This window comes from Mytilus trossulus, chromosome 1 (assembly GCF_036588685.1).
Source record: "Mytilus trossulus isolate FHL-02 chromosome 1, PNRI_Mtr1.1.1.hap1, whole genome shotgun sequence".
Lineage (NCBI taxonomy): Eukaryota > Metazoa > Mollusca > Bivalvia > Mytilida > Mytilidae > Mytilus > Mytilus trossulus.
Window position 1 is genome coordinate 46,291,195 of NC_086373.1, and position 22,746 is coordinate 46,313,940.

General features: G+C 30.6%; 1 protein-coding gene across 2 annotated transcripts in view; it reads right to left on the minus strand.

Annotated features, from left to right (window-relative positions):
* Window positions 1–3,298: 3,298 nt before the first annotated feature.
* The window catches only part of LOC134725683 (cysteine-rich with EGF-like domain protein 2), a 36,066-nt gene continuing 16,618 nt past the window's right edge, over window positions 3,299–22,746 (minus strand). The window contains exons 7-11 of one of the 2 annotated variants that reach the window (XM_063589713.1): window positions 22,306–22,407; window positions 20,887–20,967; window positions 18,232–18,327; window positions 16,884–17,018; window positions 3,299–3,426 (exon numbers count right to left, since the gene is read on the minus strand). In XM_063589713.1, the coding sequence (XP_063445783.1) occupies window positions 3,374–3,426; window positions 16,884–17,018; window positions 18,232–18,327; window positions 20,887–20,967; window positions 22,306–22,407 (467 nt within the window). In that variant the 3' untranslated portion in view covers window positions 3,299–3,373. Of the gene's footprint in view, window positions 3,427–6,337; window positions 10,150–16,883; window positions 17,019–18,231; window positions 18,328–20,886; window positions 20,968–22,305; window positions 22,408–22,746 lie in introns of those variants that run through there. The other variant, XM_063589705.1, reaches the window with a different exon arrangement.

A 22,746-nucleotide genomic window follows, 5' to 3' on the forward strand; every position in this document is an offset into this window, starting at 1 on the left:
TCTATTCTTGAATAGAATCTAATGGCAATCATTCCATCTTCGCTAGCCAAGGGTTACAATCCACTCTGGAGAGGAGGGGACTGGATCGTAACCCTTGGCTAGTGAAGATGCAATTATTCAGACAATTCCCGAATTATCAGTCGAAAACAGAAAAAGAAAATGTCAAGCATCATACGAACAACTGTCAATATTTAAAAGGATATTAAATGGGAGAACAAGAGTATGCATCCAAAGGTTCAATAGATATAAAAAGATAAGGTATGAGTGCCAATAAGACAACTCTCCATCCAAGTACAAAAGTAAAGAACAGCAACTTATGGTTAAATAAACATCTCCACTAATATATGTCGAATATGCGATAACAAATCAAGTAAGCGAGTCATTGCAATCTTACATTCCGTCGAAAAAAAAATAACATTATTAAAAGATAACAACTTTGAGAGTGCAATAATCAAAAATAATTTTGTGCAAAGATAAATTTATTAAAAGATAAAAACATTTGCATATATTTACAAACAGGGTAGATATATAAATATACTGACTTTGAATCAGTGTTTTGAACTGATCTACAGAGTTCACACTGATGATGTTTTGTGGAAGTTAGAATCCAGATATTCGAGGCTGGACAATAATTTTCGCGTTTATCTGCATGCATACCATTTCGGGCCCTTTTATAGCTGACTATGCGGTATGGGCTATACTCATTGTTGAAGGCCTTGCGGTGACCTATAGATGTTTATTTCTGTGTCATTTTGGTCTCTCGTAAAGAGTTGTCTCAATGGCAATCATACCACATCTTTTTTTTTATATGATTATACTAGTTAAGCAATAAGCTTTTATCCAACCATTCTATAGATATATTCATTTCAACGTTTTGCTCATCAAAAGCATTTAAACAAAGGTCAATTCATTTGTTCAATTCTAACTATTTGAACTCCTTTTCTGATGACAGGAGGAAATGAGCTATCACGCACGGTCTGTGTCAGTCACGCAAGTCTCATGAAAAGGACGTAGACATTGACCACTATATCCTGCCATAAAAATAATGTTATTTTTAAAACTCCTTTGTGATCCCAATGCTGTTGAAATTGTGTCTACTCCTAAAATTATCATTATAATATCTGAACTACAGTCGAATAGGTACAAGGTATAAGCTTGGGAAAGGCTTGTCGCATCGATCCAGATTATTTAGTCTAAAACGTTTTTTTTTAAATATCTTCACAGGAAACCTTAGCTATATATAAATTGAGGTAAACGAACCACAGGCACTTGTCTTTATCAAGGCATATAAGATTTTTTTTCTGAGACAAGTGCCTGTGAAACGAACAGAAAGTCACAAATAATTGTTTAATATTGGTTGAATATGCCAGATTTTTTCTTCATTTACTTCTATTAATTTTACAGTTGAGGAAATTTTTCAAAAGCCTTGATCTGTGACTATCTGTGCTATTGAAACGTATCCATCATTTTAGCTCGAGGATTTTTGATAGGGTATGAAACAAAAATTACCATGATGAAATGTCTATAACTAAGAAGATGTAATATGAGTGACAATGAGGCGACTCTTCTTCCGAATAGATGTGTTTAATAAGTAAACAATTCAAGGTCAAAGTTTAAAACGGCCTTCAACACGGAGCTTTAGCTCATACCGAACAGCTTTCTATAATGGGCCCAAGAATAAATAGTGTAAAACAACATGAACAGGAACACCAACGGTCTAAGTTAACATATAGCCAAAAAGAAGAAGCAATTCAGCAATTCCGTGTTGACATGAATGATCATTGATTTGTTCATATTTATAAATAAATTGTTTACAAAACGTCATTTTTTTTTAAAATCATCTAAGGTTTTCTGCCTCGGGAATAAATAACCTTGGCTGTGTTTGGCAAAACATTTAGGATTTTTTGGTACTCAATGCTCTTCAATTCTTACTTTTATATTTGGCCTTTTTTTAACTTTTTTTTATTCGGGCGTCACTGATGAGTCTTTTGTAGAAAAAACGCTCGTCTGGCGCATTTACAAAATTTTAATCCTGGTATCTATGATGAGTATATTATGAACCCAGTCTGTAAAGGTTTTTATACTACGACTAATCTATCACACTATCAATGTTATAGGAAATTAAGGCCACGGTCATCTGAACCATGCCTTACATACATGTGCACCTTACAATCATTCCATCCGCTTAATAAAGTGGCCCTCTCACTTATAGTACCTGAGAATCACATAAAACCTGAAAAAATTTAACATTGACAATGAACCATGAAAACGATGTCAATGTAATATGAACCCTACCAGACAGACATGTACACCTTACAATCATTCCAGACACTAAATACAATTGACATATTAATTATAATATTGGAGAAACATACCAAACCTAATCAACTAAACATTGTCCAACACAAAACTTTAATAACATTGACAAATGACTCAAGAGATAATAAGTCAAGGTCACATTATAGTTATTCCATATACCAAATATTGGAAAAAAGCAGACCAAAATACTAATTTTTTTTCAAGTAGTCACTGATCCATGAAAATGAGGTCAAAGACAATGGACATATGACAGACAAAACGTCTTACTTAAGACATCTACTAGTATATACAAATATGAAGTATATAAGGGTCTATTATCTGCACCGATTTTAAAATTGTGCTGACGACTTTAAATTGGTGCACATAAATTTTTAAATGTTGTGAGCAGGGAGCTCAAAAGTCATGTGTATAAGTTTGAAAGTTGTGGGCACCATTTTAAAAGTAGGCATATTGATTGGTTGTTAATTTTGTAAGGTCCAGCGACAAATATTTGAAGTATGGTGAGTGTTGCTCAATCCACAAACATTTACGATTGTCAATTGAATAGAATATATTTGATGAAAAGAACATCTTTGACTCATATGAAAAATTATTGATCAAATTTAAAGGAAATCTGTCCTTCCTTGGTCTCATTATATCTCTCAAAAAGAGTATTCGAGACAAATAGATACAAAATTGTATTAATTCAAACTGTAAACAGAAAGAACATTCTAATAGGCTATTAAAAATTGATCAACTGCCACACCCTTGGTAATAATGTATCATTCATATAATACTGCAGCCAAAGGACCATTGGAGTGGTATTATTTAGTATATAAAAGTCTTTTAACCTTAGGGAAAAAATAATAACTTGCTCATTTGTGTCAAATATACTGTAAAAACAATACATGTTTATACTATATAATAAAAAGCAAATCTATTTATATCCACAAAATCAAAGAAAAAGATTTGGGTAACAGTAACTAGTAATAAGAATATAACAAATAGAAAGCACTATATTTGAAACACTCATACACAATTACACAATTATACACATTTATAAGTTAACATCCTGTCATAACTCCTCCTTCTCCAATGAATCTTTTGTATTGTTATCCTCTGATGTATCTACAAACAAATAAAAAACAAGTTTAGTTTACTCTAAACTGAAATCAATGATACAAAAAAATTGTTCATCTAACAAATTGCGTATTATGTACTGATGTACAGGATCTATATTTTTGGATAGATAGACCAATCATTAATGAAGGCTGCCCAGTAACCTTTAAATTATGCTTTTAATCTTTCCCCTTTGAACTCTGTTGTAGAGTTGTCTCATTATTTTTTTATAAACAATAAGTTTGTCGTTCTATAATAGTCAATTTCACAAAAAAAAAATAATTCAACTAAGATTGAACCTAAATATACTGAATTGTTCATGACTTAACATCAATCTTAGTTTATGGTTTTTTTTTGTGAAACCAAATCCTATAGTTGAAAGTTTGAAGAAAGACTAACATATTCTTTTATTATCTGCATTACAATTCCATCCAATATTTCTCTAAGAATAATAGGAGCAAGACTTATTCTCCTGTTGTTATTATTGAAAAAATTCAAATATGTCTTAGTAAAGCCACTGTTTTACGTGCATCATTATTTCATATCAGTAGGTAAAATACTCTCAGCTTGTTATCAGTAAGTTTGAGCAGGCTTTGATTAAACAGTTCTATATTAGTTTGTTAGTATGTGTGCTTCTGTAATCAATTATATAAGCTTTTATTAGAGCTAATAGTTTCTACTTTTTCTTTTATTTACTCTTTGTTAATCAGCTGATTTTGATAAAAAAAAAAAAAAAAAAGTGGACAATTGTCCCCTAAAAAATCTAACTGAACTGACCAAGTCACTTGATCACCACATATGTGGTGAGACTTTAATAAAATATTAATTCTGAATCTGAATCATGTTCTTGTAGCTTTCCAAAGTCACAAACTTTTTTTTTTTTTTTATTATATACATGATATAAAAATTTTGATAGGTTGGCAAATCCTTATTAGTTTCTAATTTGTTTATGATCATTTTTTTCTTAAACTCAGGCCAGGTTATTTAGAGCCTATCATACTACTGAATAGACACATCTTTATTGTTTAAGACAAAATATTGACCTCTAGTTATTTTCTTTATATTGGTGTATTTGTAGATTGCTGTCACATTGTTGTTTACCAGGAAATGTGAGGCATCATATGCAAAACAATAGTGGTCTATCATGTTCTACATAAACGCCACCTATCACCCCCACAAGACAAAAACAAAAAATCAATAGAATAAAAAAAGTAATGCAATGCAAAGATTTAAAAAAAATCCAGTTATTGATTTTAGAGAAGTTAATGGTTCAAATTTATAATAAATGAACAGACACATGACAATTGTCACTGTCAGTCTTGAATATTTGCCAGTGTATGGTATGAAAAAAGTCAATACCAGATATAATTATTCAGATTTATTTTAACTAACTGCATACAATTTTGAAAAAAGTTTAGGTCTAAGGTACTCTATCTGCTACAGTCAATATATTTATCTGTATAATAAAAAAACAGTTTAATAATTGTAAAAGTTTAGTTGAGCAAAATCAACAACATATAGATTATTCTATGGAAGTTCTATTAATCTTGAATCATCATATAAACTGAACATCATATAAACATAAAAAATAATGGATGTAAACACACAAAGTCATACCAAATTGCCAAAAATATCTGAATCTGTATGGTTCAATACCAAAAGATTGTTAACATTAAATGCAAAACATACTTGAAATATTCATTCAAAATAACATTAAATACAACAAGCACCACTTAAACAACCAGGCGCAGCTTTATACGACCGCAGAGGTCGAACCCTGATTGGGTTGGGCTAGTATGAACACAAAATTCAAACTGGATACAGCTCTGAATTTGGATTGTGATTAAACAGTTGACACAGAATATGTTTCTGACACAGAATGAATGTGGTCTAATGAACTTAAAATGTTTTTTTTTTGCTTTTGAGCACTTCACTATGCTGTTGAATATGAATTATTTGATATTTGAAGAAATTTTTTTTTTCATTTCTGAAATCTGAAATAAGAAAAATTGAACCCCACCAATTTTTTTTCCACCTCCCCCTTTCCCTCATTCCAAAAATGATCTCAATTCAAATTTCTAATGGAGTTTTCAACAATTTCTACTCATTTAAATACATCATAAAATATAAAATGTTAAACAGTCATGATTTAAGTTGATTTAACTACTATTCTGGACAAAGACAGATAACTCCAATGCAACATTTTTTAATGGCAAATTTCCAATGAAGTTCATTAAAATAAGTTTTTTTGCAAATTTCCAATGGAATTTATAAAAATAATTAAGTTTTTTGCAAATTTCCAATATATACATAATTTAACAGCAGTTAAGGTGAGAAATTAAAATGAGTTTCAATTACCAATTTACACTGCTTTTAAATTATGTTTAGTACTAAGTAATTGTCCATTAACCTGGAAACCCTTTCCCCCCCTTTTTTTGCACCTTCAGTTTGAGCCATAACTCCAAAAGACAATTCTAACCATCCCTTTGTGGTATTCCAATATCCAAAATCTAAATACATGGTTAGTCTTCATCATATCAAAGAACCCCAAGAATTCAATTTTTGATGAAATCAAATAAAGTTCCATTTTGGACCCTTTTGACCTAAATGTGGACCAATTTGATAACCAGTCCTAAATATTAAAAATCGAAGTACATGATTAGATTCAGCATATTGAAGAACCCCATATATTGAATTTTAGTTGAAATCATACAAAGTTTAATTTTGGACCCCGATTTGAACCAACTTAAAAACTGGGACCATAAAAAACAAGAGTGCACACGCTGAAATGTCTCGCCTTCTTTTCTTATCATAGATATTATATTGATAGACCAAATATAAAGCTTTATTACAACTAACACATAAACTCAACATAACCAAGAAAACAAAACATTGATCAATGAACCATGAACATGAGGAACCATGCCAGGCTGCCATTTACAGCTAACAATTCTTCAATATAACAAATATAGTTGACTTATTGCTTATAAATTCAGAAAAACAGACCAAAACACAAGAACTTTTAAAACACTGAGCAATAAGCTGTGAAAATGAGGTCAAGGTCAAATAAAATCTGAGTAACAGACATATAGATCATAAAATATTTCCATACACCAAATATAGTTGACCTAATGCATAAAGTATTAGAAAAATAGACCAAAACTCAAAAACTTAACTTTGACCACTGAACCATGAAAATGAGGTCACGGTCAGATGACACCTGTCAGCTAGACATGTACACCTTACAATCATTCCATACACCAAATATAGAAGACCTATTGCATATAGTATAAGGTGTAACACTACTAATTCAGGCCCGGCCAGAAAGCACTTACCAGAAAGTAGTACATATTTAACGCAAAATAGTTCCTACGCATGAGTGTTACTTTCAAAATATGTAGGATATTAAGGTATTTTTGGCATCAAATGAAAGCTGAAGGACTGGTGATCATTGTAGAACACTTTTGGACTTTTAATTTTAAATATTTAAAAAACTGCAGCAAATTTTAAAAAGAGGGTACATTTGGTCTGTTTGTCAGATCTGAAGTACCTGTTTTGGTACATCCGAAGTTCCGGGAACCAGTTCTTTTTTATATGCCATGTAAGGTATGTTGATTTCTTCAGTAGAAGACACCATAAAGTGTAACTTTGACATGAAATGATTGCCACTTTATTTGAACTTAAAATGAAAGAGGTGTGCCTGGTTGAAATGGAGGAATTTAACATAGAAAGTAATGGGACAATGAATTAGTGGTGTACTTCCATAAGAAAAACAGACCAAAACACAAAAACTTAACTATTACCACTGAACCATGAAAATCAGGTCAAGGTCAGATGACACCTGTCTGCTAGACATGTACACCTTACACTCATTCCATACACCAAATATAGTAGACCTATTGCATATAGTATAAGAAAAACAGACCAAAACACAAAAACTTAACTATAACCACTGAACCATGAAAATGAGGTCAAGGTTAGATGACACCTGCCAGTTGGACATGTACACCTTACAGTCCTTCCATACCTAATATACTAGACCTATTGCTTATAGTATCTGAGATATGGACTTGACCACCAAAACTGAACCTTGTTCACTAATCCATGAATTGAGGTCGAGGTCAAGTGAAAACTGTCTGACGGGCATGAGGACCTTGCAAGGTACGCACATACCAAATATAGTTATCCAATTACTTATAATAAGAGAGAATTTAACATTACAAAAAATCTTCACTTTTTTTTCAAGTAGTCACTGAACCATGAGAATGAGGTCAAGGACATTGGACATGTGACTGACGGAAAGTTCGTAACATGAGGCATATATATACAAAGTATGAAGCATCCAGGTCTTCTACCTTCTAATATATAAAGCTTTTAAGAAGTTAGCTAACAAAGCCGCTGTAGCCACCGTAGCCACCGGATCACTATCCCTATGTCGAGCTTTCTGCAACAAAAGTTGCAGGCTCAACAAAAAAACCAAGCACATGTTTAGATTTAGCATATCAAAGAACCCCAAGAATTCATTTTTTGTTAAAATCAAACTAAGTTTAATTTTGGACCCTTTGGACCTTAATGTAGACCAATTTAAAAAGGGACCAAAACTTCAGAATCTAAATACACAGTTAGATTCGGTATATCAATATATATAGTTATATAGTTCAATTTTTGATGAAATCAAACAAAGTTTAATTTTGGACCCTTTTGGCCCCTAATTTGTTTGGACCGAAACTCCAAAAATCAATCCCAACCTTCCTTTTGTGGTTATAGACCTTATGTTAAAATTTCATAGCTTTCTATTGGCTTATACTAGAGTTATTGTGCAAAAACCAAGAAAAATGCTTATTTTGGGACCTGTTTTTGGCCCCTAATTCATAAACTGTTGGGACTTAAACTCCCAAAATCAATCTAAACCTTCCTTTTATGGTCATAAACCTTGTGTTTAAATTTCATAGATTTCTATATACTAATACTAAAGTAAGAGTGCGAAAACCAAATGTCTTCAGACGACGACGACACCAACGTGATACCAATATACGACCAAAAATTTTTCAATTTTTGCGGTTGTATAAAAAGTAGAAATTCTGAACTATCTCTAATAGTTTAAAGTCAGTCATTTATAAATCCTATTGTGGGTTAGATTTTCTTTTCATTCGATCTCCTCACCAACAACTTCAGTTTCTATTTTTCATCTTGACTAAAATTAACTGTGGAATGAAAACACAAAAAATGACTTTATTCAACATGATTTTTGTACTTTTAAACCACTTGCAATTTGAACTGGTCAGAAATAGAAGTATCAAACAATGTTAAGAAAAGGTATTTAAAACTTGTTATGTCCATATGAAAACTGTAAAAGATTGCCCTCAAATGTCTCACATTTCATTGCTTTGCACTCTAATTGCTTTCAAATTTTCATTACTAAGTAAAGTTTAACAAATGTGTATAATATTTACTATTAAAGCTAACATTTTACAGCTACACATGACATAATTTGCTATTGCACATTGGTTTAGGACAATTTTAAATGCAAATACAAAAACATATTAAATTACATAATGAAAACTCTGAACATTTATGTCTTTTACATTCATACTAATTAATGATAGATGTGAACATACAGTCATATTACATATTTTGTCAGATAGCAAGACTACAAAAATCTGACAGTTGGTTTGAATTGTTTTACATTTGTCAATTCATGGACTTTTATGACTTGAAATGCTGTATGGGTTTACTCATTTTTGAAGGCAGTACTGTGAACTATAGTTGTTAATTTCAGCATGATTTGGTACCAGGTGGACAGTTGTCTCATTGGCAATCATACTACATCTTCTTATTTTTATAGCCTGAAATCACTTAAATATTCAAAATCAGTTAGAGCTCAATTTTTAGAAATAGCAAGAAACAGTTAAGTCCTTACATCAATATCATTAATTGCACTTTTAAACCATTTACAACTTCTTGCTTTTCTTTTCACTCACATTTGAATTCATTCTTTTACATAGAATATCTCTCCATTTTGTTAATTCATACTTGTTCAAAAAAAACTTATACATTGTACTTTAGTTTTTTAAATGTCAATCACTCTTCTTTTCTCTCTCGCTACTATTACTCCTAAACATGCATGCTATTAAAACCTCTGAAGGTTATTTACCATAGTAAAGATGCACATGATTAAAAAAAAAGTACATTGTGGTCTTATCAGTAAGTTTATGTACTGCAGGTGAATTTTAATTTTCTACCTTCTATTTCTTTCAACATAAATGTCTACTTGGTCTAACCAAATGTCCATTTAAATGATATAAAACAGTCAAATGAAGATGCTATTTCTCCATGAAAACATTTTCATCTATATCTATAATTAATAAACATAGAGAATCAATTCAAAATGATCCTATGGTTACTGAAGAGAATATGATTGAGTCAGATGTTACAAAATTGAAAAACAATATCAATGGTTTTATTACTAGCAAAAAAACACAACAGTTTTATTCATATAACAAGACCTTCATATTGCAAACCAGTAAACATATATGCCAAGAAAAACTGTTAGAACACTTATAATGACAACATTTCCTCTGACTAGTAATCCACACAATGCATAAAGCCCAAGAATTGCAAAATGAACAAGTAAACTTGGCTGAGAGTATTTGTTCCTTTTCTTTGAAGATTTTTTATCTTTGCTTGAAAATTTCTTTTTATGTGGTTTAGATTCCTTCTTTTTGGGGATATCTGAAACAAAGGAAAAGAGAAAGTGTGACATAGAAATGCAAGAGAGAATCCTATTATGAATAGCAATTTCTTCCACAAAATATAGACAAGGATCACTTTATTCCAAATAATCTTGTCTCTTTACTTCCAATTAGAAGGAAACCATGATAATGAAATAATAAAACTGACACAAATGAGAGCTAATCCCCATATTAGTTTTGCTTTGATCTAAATAGACTTGACATTGACACAGTGTTCACATCAGGATATTATCATTGCGAGCTCATCTTTTATGAACTGCTGAGTCCCAGCTATTTCCAAACATTCTAACATGCCTTCCTCAAATGAAATATAGGGGGAGAAGATACCAACAGGGCAATCAAAATTTAGAATTCATAAAAAAAACTAGACATGAGATATGGTATGATTGACATTCAGACAACTATATATCCACCAGAGATCACAGACCAAAGGATAAAACTCAGTTTGACTAATCAGAACCAGAACCACATTCAGGGCCAACGATATAATACAGGGGAGGTAATGACATTGCCTATGTTATACATTACTTTTTGCTGCAACATATTGAGAAATGATCCCTTTTCCCTCAGATTTTAATCATTATAGAACGAAAGTTTAACTTCAGAGGGGAGTTTATGGACTTTTCCTAAAACAGTATTTTGATTCCCAAATTGATGGAAAAAAATCATTCAAGTAGAGCTGATTTCCCCCCACACCTTATAGTGTTAAATTTTGAACAAAATAATTTGATTAATACCATTGAAAAACAAAATAAACTAGAGGCTCTAAAGAGCCTGTGTCGCTCACCTTGGTATATGTGAATTAAACAAAGGAAGCAGACAGTTCATGACAAAATTGTGTTTGTACATCTTCCTTTACTGAACATTCTTGCTGCTCACAATCATCTCTATCTATATTGAACTTGTCCGTGTAGTTTCAGTGGAAAATGTTAGTAAAAATTTACAAATTTTATGAAAATTGTTAAAAATTGATTATAAAGGACAATAACTTCCATTTTGGTCATTTGACTTATTTTTGAGTCTTAAATTGCTGTACATTATTGCTGTTTACAGTTTATCTCTAGCTATAATATTCAAGATAATAACCCAAAACAGCAAAATTTCCTTAAAATTACCAATTTAGGGGCAGCAACCTAACAACGAGTAGTCTGATTCATTTCAGGGCAGATAGATCTTGACTAGATAAACAATTTAACCTTGTCAGATTTCCTCTAAATGCTTTGGTTTTAGAGTTATTAGCCAAAAACTGCATTTTACCCCTATGTTCTATTTTTAGCGGCCATCTTGGTTGGTTTGCTCGGTCACAAAACACAATTTTTAAACTAGATAGCCTAATAATAATTCTGGCTATGTTTGGTAAAATTTAGCCCAGTAGTTTCAGAGGTGAAGATTTTTGTAAAAGTTAACTAAGATTTACGAAAAATGGATAATAATTGACTATAAAGGGCAATAACTCCTAAAGTGGTCAACTGACCATTTTGGTCCTGTTGACTTTTTTGTAAATCTTACTTTACTGAACATTTTTGCTGTTTACAGTTTATCTCTATCCTTAATAATATTCAAGATAATATCCAAAAACAGCAAAATTTCCTTAAAATTACCAATTCAGGGGCAGCAACCCAACAACGGGTAGTCCCATTCATCTGAAAATTTCAGGGTAGATAGATCTTGACCAGAAAAACAATTTTACCCCATGTCAGATTTGCTCTAAATGCTTTGGTTTTTGAGTAATAACCAAAAACTGCATTTAACGTCCATGTTCTATTTTTAGATGTGGCGGCCATCTTGATTGGTTGGCCGGGTCAAAAAACACAAATTTTAAACTAGATACATCAATGATGATTGTGGCCAAGTTTGGATTAATTTGGCCCGGTAGTTTCAGAGGAGAAGATTTTTGTAAAAGATCATGGAGATTTATGAAAAATGGTTAAAAATTGACTATAAAGGGCATAACTCCTAAAGGCGTCAACTGACCATTTTGGTCATGTTGACTTATTTGTAAATCTTACTTTGCTTAACATTATTTCTGTTTACAGTTTATCTCCATCTATAATAATATTCAAGATAATAACCAACCAGATGCTCTGCAGGGCGTAGCTTTATACGACCGCAGAGGTTGAACCCTGAACGGTTGGGGCAAGTATGGACACAACATTCAAGCTGGATTCAGCTCTAAATTTGGATTGTGATTAAATAGTTGACACAGCATAGGTTTCTGACACAGAATGAATGTGTTCTAATGAACTTAAATTTTTTGTTTTCTCTTAGAGCAATTCACTATGCTGTTGAATATTAAACCTCTCAAAAAAATGTTTGAAGAAATTTTCTTTTTATTTATGAAATTTCAAATGAGAAAAATTGAACCCAATTTTTTTAATCACATCCCCCTTTCCCTTATTCCAAAACTAATCTCAATTAAAATTTCTAATGGAGTTTGCAACAATAACTACTCATTTAAATACATCATAAAATATTAAAAGATGTAAAAAAACTGCTTCTTATCACTGAATGGTATTGTCCATTTGACTTCTATATATTTGCAGAAAAAAAATCTTAAAAATTCATTTTTAAAAATTAATAATTTTTTTCTTGATGTATGTTAATATATGATACATACGAACTCTGACTATTAATTTCATAATTTTTGGTCAATAAATAAAATAAGTTTCCCATTAGGTCTCTATGTTAATTCTATTTTTTGAAGTGTTGATTTCCTGATGGAGTAAGTATAAGTAGTGTAACGGCCTTCCAACCAAAACAAACACAACATACATGTGCTTTTAAAGTTTGTGAGCTTTATGAATAAACCCATGCTCTAAATCCAATATTTTTTTTTGGCATATGCATGATGCATATATTGACTCCTGCAGAAAAATTATTTTAACAAATTGGCATGCATTTAACATATTTCATTGACTCTAGACTTTGAAACTCTTAAATGATGCACATTTTGTTACTAATTCATTTATTATGACTGTTATGTGTTGCATTCCGAAATTGACATATTTGACCTAGATACGACAACCGTTCATGCTGGCTGTTCCAAAACTCCTCCCTCTGAAAAAATCACAGTGCTAGCTGTTTGCTTCTTTACAAACAAAAAAGGGAGAATCATGGAAGAGCCTACAAAATCGCTTTACCCTTATACACATCGGACATAGAAAGTACCTTAATTGTCCTAATCAGAATCGAAATAATTGATGCAAGCTATATTTTATTGTAGTTTTAAGGTAGCACAATACAAAGATTTTTTTACTTCCAATCGCTAACCTTTGAAATGCTGTAACTTTCTTATGAATGCATAGAAAATAATAAAAGAGGTATATATAGATAGATAAAAGAATAATCTTTTAAATGAATGCAATATTTTTATTATGCAATCATTATGTAATCAATTATTATGTAATTAGCGGCAAAATCAGAGTAAGTTCTCTCGAATGAATTTAGCTCTATCATCTCTATAACTATACAGAAAATTTTAAAGAAATTTTAAGCAACACATACGACAACCGTTCATGCTGGCTGTTCCAAAACTCCTCCCTCTGAAAAAATCACAGTGCTAGCTGTTTGCTTCTTTACAAACAAAAAAGGGAGAATCATGGAAGAGCCTACAAAATCGCTTTACCCTTATACACATCGGACATAGAAAGTACCTTAATTGTCCTAATCAGAATCGAAATAATTGATGCAAGCTATATTTTATTGTAGTTTTAAGGTAGCACAATACAAAGATTTTTTTACTTCCAATCGCTAACCTTTGAAATGCTGTAACTTTCTTATGAATGCATAGAAAATAATAAAAGAGGTATATATAGATAGATAAAAGAATAATCTTTTAAATGAATGCAATATTTTTATTATGCAATCATTATGTAATCAATTATTATGTAATTAGCGGCAAAATCAGAGTAAGTTCTCTCGAATGAATTTAGCTCTATCATCTCTATAACTATACAGAAAATTTTAAAGAAATTTTAAGCAACACATCATGGGCTTCAAAAGGTGTCTCAGATTGTTTCTATTGTGTTCCATTCTATCATAAATCTCTAATTAGTGTAAACATCCTAACCACATAAAAGAAGACAATGTTTAATTAGGTGTAAAATTTGTTCTATACATTCTATCTGAAATCTGAGACACCCTTTTGTAGATAATGGCCAAAGGAACAACATATAATAAAATTAACCCTCTAGGGATACCTATGCAGAAGCTAATTTCATTTGAAAGTAGAAATTTGGTGAAAAATATTTTAGACACAGTTAACATTATAATTGGTTACATAATTGTTGCATAATACTAACATTGCATTAATTTGAAAGAGTAATCTGTTAGCTATCCAAAACTACCACTTTTATAAATTTTCAAGCATTATTAAGAAAGTTACAGCATTTTAACACTTGGGAGTTGGAGTTATAAAATCTTTGTATTGCGCTACCTTAACAAGGGTAGGCATTAAATTTGTATTATTTTAGCCCTCACTATGGCACGGGCAAAAATAATCACGAATATAATACCTACCCATATCAAATTTACAATAAAGTATAGCTTGCATGATTTATTTCTTAAATATTCATGCATGTGCAAATCACAAAAGTTGCATATGAATTATCAATGTTGACAGGTTCCCAGTTTAAAAAAAAAATCAATTCAATTCTTAAAGTCATGAGAAACCTCAAATAAAAAAATTAATACATATGTTTTTTTATTTTATAACTCAATAGATAGTTTTCATTATAAAACTTATGTACATATTTTTTCTGAAGAAAATTCTTTAATTTATTCATATTTAGAAGAAATTTACTTTATTTTCATTGCTTCCTTCCAGGAAGCAATTCCCCCGACAGATTTTCCGTATGCAAAGTGACCTTAGTGTGACCCATCTCGTAAAATTCCGGTGATCACAATACACATGGTTGTCCTTAAAATAAACTATTATCTGAATTTACATGTTAAACACATGCTCAATTTCCATGCTTTTTTGTTGATTTTTTTGTCAATTGTTGACCAACAGGTGACAATCGTTAAACTTCGGCTTCAAAACACGAACTTTAATTACCTGCCATATTTTCACAACACTGACCGATTGAAAAAAAATTGACGATTATATGAAATTTACACGAAAAAAATGATATATTCGTACACAGAAGACTAAGTTAATGATGTTTGTATGTATTAGTTCAAGAATTGGAAGAACATTATTTTTCACCGGTCACTCGTTTCTTATGACTTCAGGTATTCTATTTATATTTGACTACAAAATCAAGGTGTTTTGTTGCAACCCAAGTAATAAGCATGTGTATTCAATCTTTCATATGAAAGATGCTGAAAACTCAAGCAAAGACACATTTTTAATATTTCAAATATTATGATTTATGAGTTTTGAACAGCGGTATACTACTGTTGCCTTTATTTATTCAAATAAAAACAAAATCTTTGCTGTTCATCATTTTACAACTTTTTCATTCCTATATACTTAAGTATTGTCTTATGATCATGCATTTACAAATCATGTATACCCCCTTTATGTTATTTACAATCCATAAGTGCAGGCATAGCAAACAAGTTGGGGTATACAAACACATAAGATGAGGCTAAAGGAACATCACAGGAAAACAAAGTACAAAAAATGTATATATTAAGGAGGCTTGAGGGTACAAAAAATTCAGCAAAAATTGAAACAGTTTTTTTTTCCATTACAAATTTAATCATCACACTATAAGTTGTTACTTTATAATATGGTACAAAAATCAACCAAAAAAATCAATTTATTTTGGCCCCAGATGACTTTTAAAATGTTCATATCATTGAAAAAGCTCCAAATTATCTCCCTTTGGTGAACAAATGCCAATTTTTGCATTAAAATTGAAATAACTTTTTTAACTCATCGGTGACTTATATTTCTATATTTTTTTTCAAATAAACTGAACTTAAATAAAACTATTGTAAAATTTAAGTGATTTCTGTAAATAGTCTTTTTCTTATTTCATTGTTACTTTTTTTTCTCTTATTAGTTCATCAGAAAAAAGGTACCATCACAAAAATGCATGCTTCTTTCGAAGGCAGATTGTGAGCTTTTATGAACAGTGACCCCATATTTTTATTTCAGTTTCAGTATAGGATAAATTTTATTTATAGAAAAAAAAAACGGAATCCTATATTAAAAAAAAATTGATTTATACCCCTTTAAGAAGGGAACAAAAAATTTTTTCATTGTAAATTTTTTATACAGTTTCCCATTTGAAACTTAAAAATCTTAATGAAAAAATACTGTTATTTGTATTTGATTTATTTAAAGTAAGTTCCTAGGGTTAAGTTTCAGCTATATATTTTGTGAATTATTGTGACTTAACAAATAATAGCATCAAGATAATGGTAAGTATTTTGAATTTTTACTGAGTTTGACCATAAATTGTGATTTATTACAATACAGGAACAATAATTAATGTTGTTTAGTAAGAAAGGACTATAAGTAAATATAAATGATAAAATATCAATTTTTTGTTTTCTTTTGTATTTATGAAGTGAACTGGTTTTTAAAGATTAAAGAATGATGGCATACACATTTTTGAAAGAACTTTTAAACTTCACAATGACTACAAAAGAAAATTCTTTATCTGAAGGTATATCTACTATCAAAGTTAATTAATAAAATAACAGATCTAGGGTTAAAAAATGAATATAGCTTCACACTCACTCTACCAGAAAGTCTCTTACCTTTTGGTTTTGGTATACATGTATTATTTTCTTCTATTAATCCATCTTTACATTTACAATCATAGCCACCATCTTTATTTGTACAGACTTTATTTTCATCTTCACATATATCGTCTAACAAACATTCATCTACATCTGCAAAATAGTCAAATTCTGAGATGATATCTTTTCTAGATAAGAAAGCAAGTTTCAAATTAAAGTTTGATAATTTTCTTCCATACCCAATAGTCACAATGTTGGCTAACTTGTTGTCAGACACTGGTATTTCTGTATTTGCAAGTACCGCCATAAATCTTAAGACTATTTTTTTGAATTATTTTACTGTTTGTTTTTGTCTTTCAAGTGGAACTAGTTCAGGACTAAGTAAAGTGGCACATGAAGTTTATTAATTAGTTAAATTATTAAGTCTCATAAGTCATTTTTTGGCTGGATGTAGATTGTTGTTTGTGTGTATATGAATATTGTGTGAATGCCTTGTTTCAATCAATATGCGACACTATAATAAGCAATTTTATTCTTATTCTATTATTAACTGACCACTACAACTGATAATCAAATTACTGTTAAAAATCTATTAATCTACTAATTTTGGATTTAAAAAAAAATTCAATCACAATTAATGATGAAGTAAAAATAAGATTAAGCAGGAAAGATGAAAATTGGTAAGATCTATACTACTTCCTCCAACTGGATTAAACTTATGTGGGTTTACATCAATTATATATAATTAGGTGAACTTGGCCTTTTGGCAGACAGAATACATTATTTAAGGAATGACTGTAATATTTTTTCTGTCTTTAAAGAAATAACATAAAAAATGTGGTGCACACTCAATAACACACTTAGCGGGTTATTTAACAGTCTGCACCACATTTTTTATGTTATTTCAAATAGACTGACCAAATATTGCAGTTATTTCTTATAATTTAATTCTAATATTCCATTTTAAACAGCATAAATCGTGAAAAAACGTTGATGACATGGTCACATGACAAAATTGTGTTTGTGATATGATTAACTCAACGACGTCAGTCAATCAGAAGACGTGTTTCATCCAAACTTAAATTATTTAACAATGGCTTGGTTGATATATGTCATTTATAGTATATATGCAATACAACTTTCTTCACTTGATTATGATTTTTTGCAAAATATGTATAAGCTTCAAATGTTCCTGTGGTCTTTTTTTTTTGGTCATATTGTGTGAAGTATTTAGTGGACTTTTGTAGGTCTTTTTGTCTTCTTTAAAAGTTTCATGAAACTTAGTTAAGAAAATAATATCATTTTCTTTTTTTATGAAATAAACAGCATTTTTATTATTTCTAAATACTTCTACTGCATACATTACCTTTACAAGAGTTATCTTCCATTGTATAACCTTCTGCACATTTATCACATTTATCTATACCATATAATGTACATCCATCACACGCTTTATGGCAAGCTGCAAATAACAAAAGATAGCTACCATTTATCTAGATGTAAATAAAAAGCAGGTCATAAATAACAGAATTCAAGCATTTAGGAATAATAGGATTCTGATATATTGAGACATTAATTTAAAATTATGAACTTTCCATAAAAATGGGCCATTCTCTTTCTGGATTATTTAAAAAAAAAAGACAAATAGACCTTACAATTGGTATTAGTATTGATTACGTTATCAGTAAATTAACAGCAAACTAAATACTCATTATATACTGTAATTAGGGAAATTTTCGGTGTAGTTTTATTATCGCTATTTCGCGGTAAGAATGGAAACGCGAAAATAAAACGACCGCGATAAAATATCAAGGAAACTCTTTTTATTACATTTAATTTAACAAACTTTAACAATTATGTAAATAACACATGTCAATCAGTAATAAAAGTATCACCTCCATGAATCTACTTCAGAGATTAATTAGATCAAAAGATCGATTAATTAGCATTAATCCTGACAGCATTTTATTTTAATTCACTCCTAATGAGGTCTACTTTTCTTTTATTGTGTATGTGTTTTTACAAGCAAACATGACAAATTCTTAATCTACTTTAACATTAATGAACAGGAACAGAAGATTTATGATTGGTTTTATCACTTGATTGAAGATATATGTAAAGCTGCTTACTTTCCAAATCATTTATGTGAATATTTATATAGGTCAGTGGGCAATCGCGAATTTAAAACGGTGCGAAATTTGATTGTGTTAGTAAATCGCGAAATAAAGATGGCACGAAAATTTCCCGGTTTACAGTATTCATATGCACATTCATGGCTCAACAATCTGTGGATACTTGTGTCTGCATTAGGCCACGGTTTTTTAATTTGTTGGTTTACGGATTTTCTCAATGAAAAAGTCGGGTCGGTCGGTTGGAAAAAAAAAGAAAAAAAAAGATCTTTCAAGACAGAAAACTGATATATGCAAAATAAAAATACATTTCACCTTTCTAATAATATGTTTGTCATACTATTTTTTCGTCGTTCTTAAATTTTAGTTTGATGAAATATTATTGCTCAGCTGTAAACATCGCATGACATAGTCTAATAATTTCCCGTAAAAAAAGGGGGGGGTACATTGACAAAGACGAAATTAAATCGTCATTTCACAAACAAGAAAAACAGATTCACGTCAGTTATTTGACTTAGCTTTTAATCAAAACTTGGTGAAAATTAATAAGCACGAATACTGATAAAGAAAAAAAAAAGTAAAACGTCGTACGAAAATAAGTTTCAACACACGTGTCAAAAACGTAATAGACTCGTCCACTGGAAAAACGAGAATATCAGGTTAAATAATCTGTTGTCATGCATTCCCGTTTTTTTTATCCAAATGGGCGATATTTTTTTTTATCTATAAAACAAGAAAATATCAAATGATTTGATAAAATTCAGTATTTTAACTCGATGTCTTGAACTTCCACCTGTCCACATTTGGACAAGTCTATTTATATGAGAACATGCATCTTACGGACTGGTGACAAATAAGGGAAACTAACTTATTGTGTAATTGGTATTAAACACGGGTTTCGTTCCGCAAAATTATTTGCGCAAACGACATTTCAAGGTCATTAATAATTGATTTGTCTATTTTTAGAAACGTAAACTGAAAGTTTCATTTTTCACAACAGAAAGTGTCATCACTTCTGTTAGTGATAAATGCATTTAATTTCATAAAAAAGGATATTTTAATTATTTATCAGGGATAATGCATTTGTTAGGGTCGGCGAGAATAAAAAAAAGCCTGAAAATTCGATTTTATTTTTATTTTGGAAATCGACAAAATCGGGTCGGCGGATCCGTAAACCAACAAATTAAAAAAACCTGGCCTTACACAAGGTCAAGCTTATCTCTGACTGTTACTATTTTTAAAGTCTTTACACTAAATCCATTGGATATTGGATGTGTATTGATTGATATCAAAGTCTCAGATGAAGAATGTTTATTGTTTGTTTTTCACTTTGAAATAGCTGTCAGTAACAGTGAGCCTTTTATAGCTGAATATGCAGAATGGGTTTTGCTCTTTTTGAAGATATGTGAAACCTTTTTTTTTTCATTAGAAGTCAAAAAGAGAGAAAAAAAATTATGGGGTATCAGTTATGCAAGTCTTATAATGAAAAAAAACCCAAAAGATGACACACATATTCATGGGATGGACACAGATTATCATCTAGAAGTTTTGCCAATTATATTCCCACTCCAAGTGCTTACAAGTAGAAAGGATAACATGGACCTGAGCTGTAATATACATGGTAAAACTTACTTGTAGATAGGATAACATAGACCTGAGCTGTAATATACATGGCAAAACTTACTTGTAAATAGAATAACATGGACCTAAGCTGTAATATACATGGTAAAACTTACTTGTAGATAGGATAACATAGACCTGAGCTGTAATATACATGGTAAAACTTACTTGTAGATAGAATAACATGGACCTAAGCTGTAATATACATGGTAAAACTTACTTGTAGATAGGATAACATAGACCTGAGCTGTAATATACATGATCAAACTTACTTGCACAATGGTATGAGCCTTGTGTATTTGAACAATACTGTCCATTTTCACATGTAGCATCTGTTTCACACTCATTTATATCTAAAATAAAATTTCAGGGGTATAAATGATTGAATTAAAAATGTATAAATATCTGCACTTTTCTGGATAACCTTCATCAGAAACTCTTTTATCCCAAAAATTATAAATGCAAAGAATGTATTACAAATGTACTTCCCAAAACATGTGAAGAGCCACATGAAGTTTTCAAAATATGAACTGTAATTACATTGTATCAGAAATTAAATTTATTCATTCAGTGTATGTTCACTTGTGTTAATATGTGTTTTGATTGAGTTAAGCCATTTCAATTTATATTTTACAGTGTCTTTCTATGTTGGGGTGTTATACTATTGTTTCAGATAAGGGTGAAGGTTGGTACTGATTAAAACGTTAAAACCCTCTGCAATAAAGATAAATTAAAGTAAATGAAGCATGAGGTTTAAACTGGTTCAAACACTATGAATATGCTTCTACTTTGAAATATTACTTTATATTACGGATTACAAATGTGTCGAGGTTTGTGATTGGATAACAACACAGAGATGTCAGTATATATTCAGGAAACTGCCGGGGTATATACGACGTTTTTATCCCCAATTGGAACCTCAAAAACGTCATTACAACACCGGTTACTATGTGACGTAGTCAAAAGCTATCAGACTGTCAGAGGCTCACAGAGGGAAAATAATGACGTGCTTCAGTCAATAATACATTTTTGATACAAAATAACGCAATTTACACTTTTAATACTTAAATTTAATGTTAAAAGTGTTATAATAAATTATTACATACACGATAAAATTATGTTCACAGCAAATTAGAAAATCCTTCACGAATTCCGAAAATATCAGGTTGGGTTTTTCAACTTATATATGTGTTGTCAACAAATACCTGCACTGGGAAGGAACATTCAAAATTCAACAGTCTACATTAGTCATTTCAGGGCCTTTTATAGATGACTATGCCATATGGGCTTTGATCATTGTTGAAGGCTGTACGGTGACCTATAGTTGTTATTTTCTGTGTCATTTGGTTTATTTTGTAGAATTGTCTCATTGGCAATCATACCACATCTTCTTTTTATATTCCAAACATTACATAGAAAACTAAAGACTGAGCAACACAAACCTCAACAAAAACCAGGGATGAATCCACTATATAGTTTAGGGGCCCTTTGGCTCAGGGGATATAAACTCTAAGCCGGGAATGTCACAGTATATACCCTGTCTGAGACCTGAATAACATATAATATTGAAGGTCAAGATTTGTATTACAGAATCAAAGGCAATGTTACTATTACTGTTATTTTGAATGAAGTTAATCTAGTGACAAGAATTGTAATCAATTTTTAGACTTATCAGAAGGTAAGTTATTTACCTTTACAACCCTCTTCTTCATTCTGTTCCCATCCCTTTCCACATTCATCACATCCTTTAGGGCCAGCCTCCCAACATGTAGACTGACATGACATATGACAAGCTACAATGCAATCATTTACAATTGTATTAGATGCTTATGGGGGCATGTATGTAAATATAATATAGTGTTGTTCATGTTATAATTGTGTGACTATAATAACAATATGCTAGAATAAGTATTCCTGTTCTGTTTTTGACATTAATGTCTGAAAATTTCTCCAAAGTACAGCCACCAATATAGAGTTTATGATTTCATATCAGTAGGATCCGTTTGGCAACTACTGGCATTTTAACAGGACAGATTTATGAGAAATCTTGATTTAAAACATTTTTATTATAATGTTCACCAACTGTAATTTGATCCACTTGTAACTTTATTCTTTTTATTTTCAATAAACCA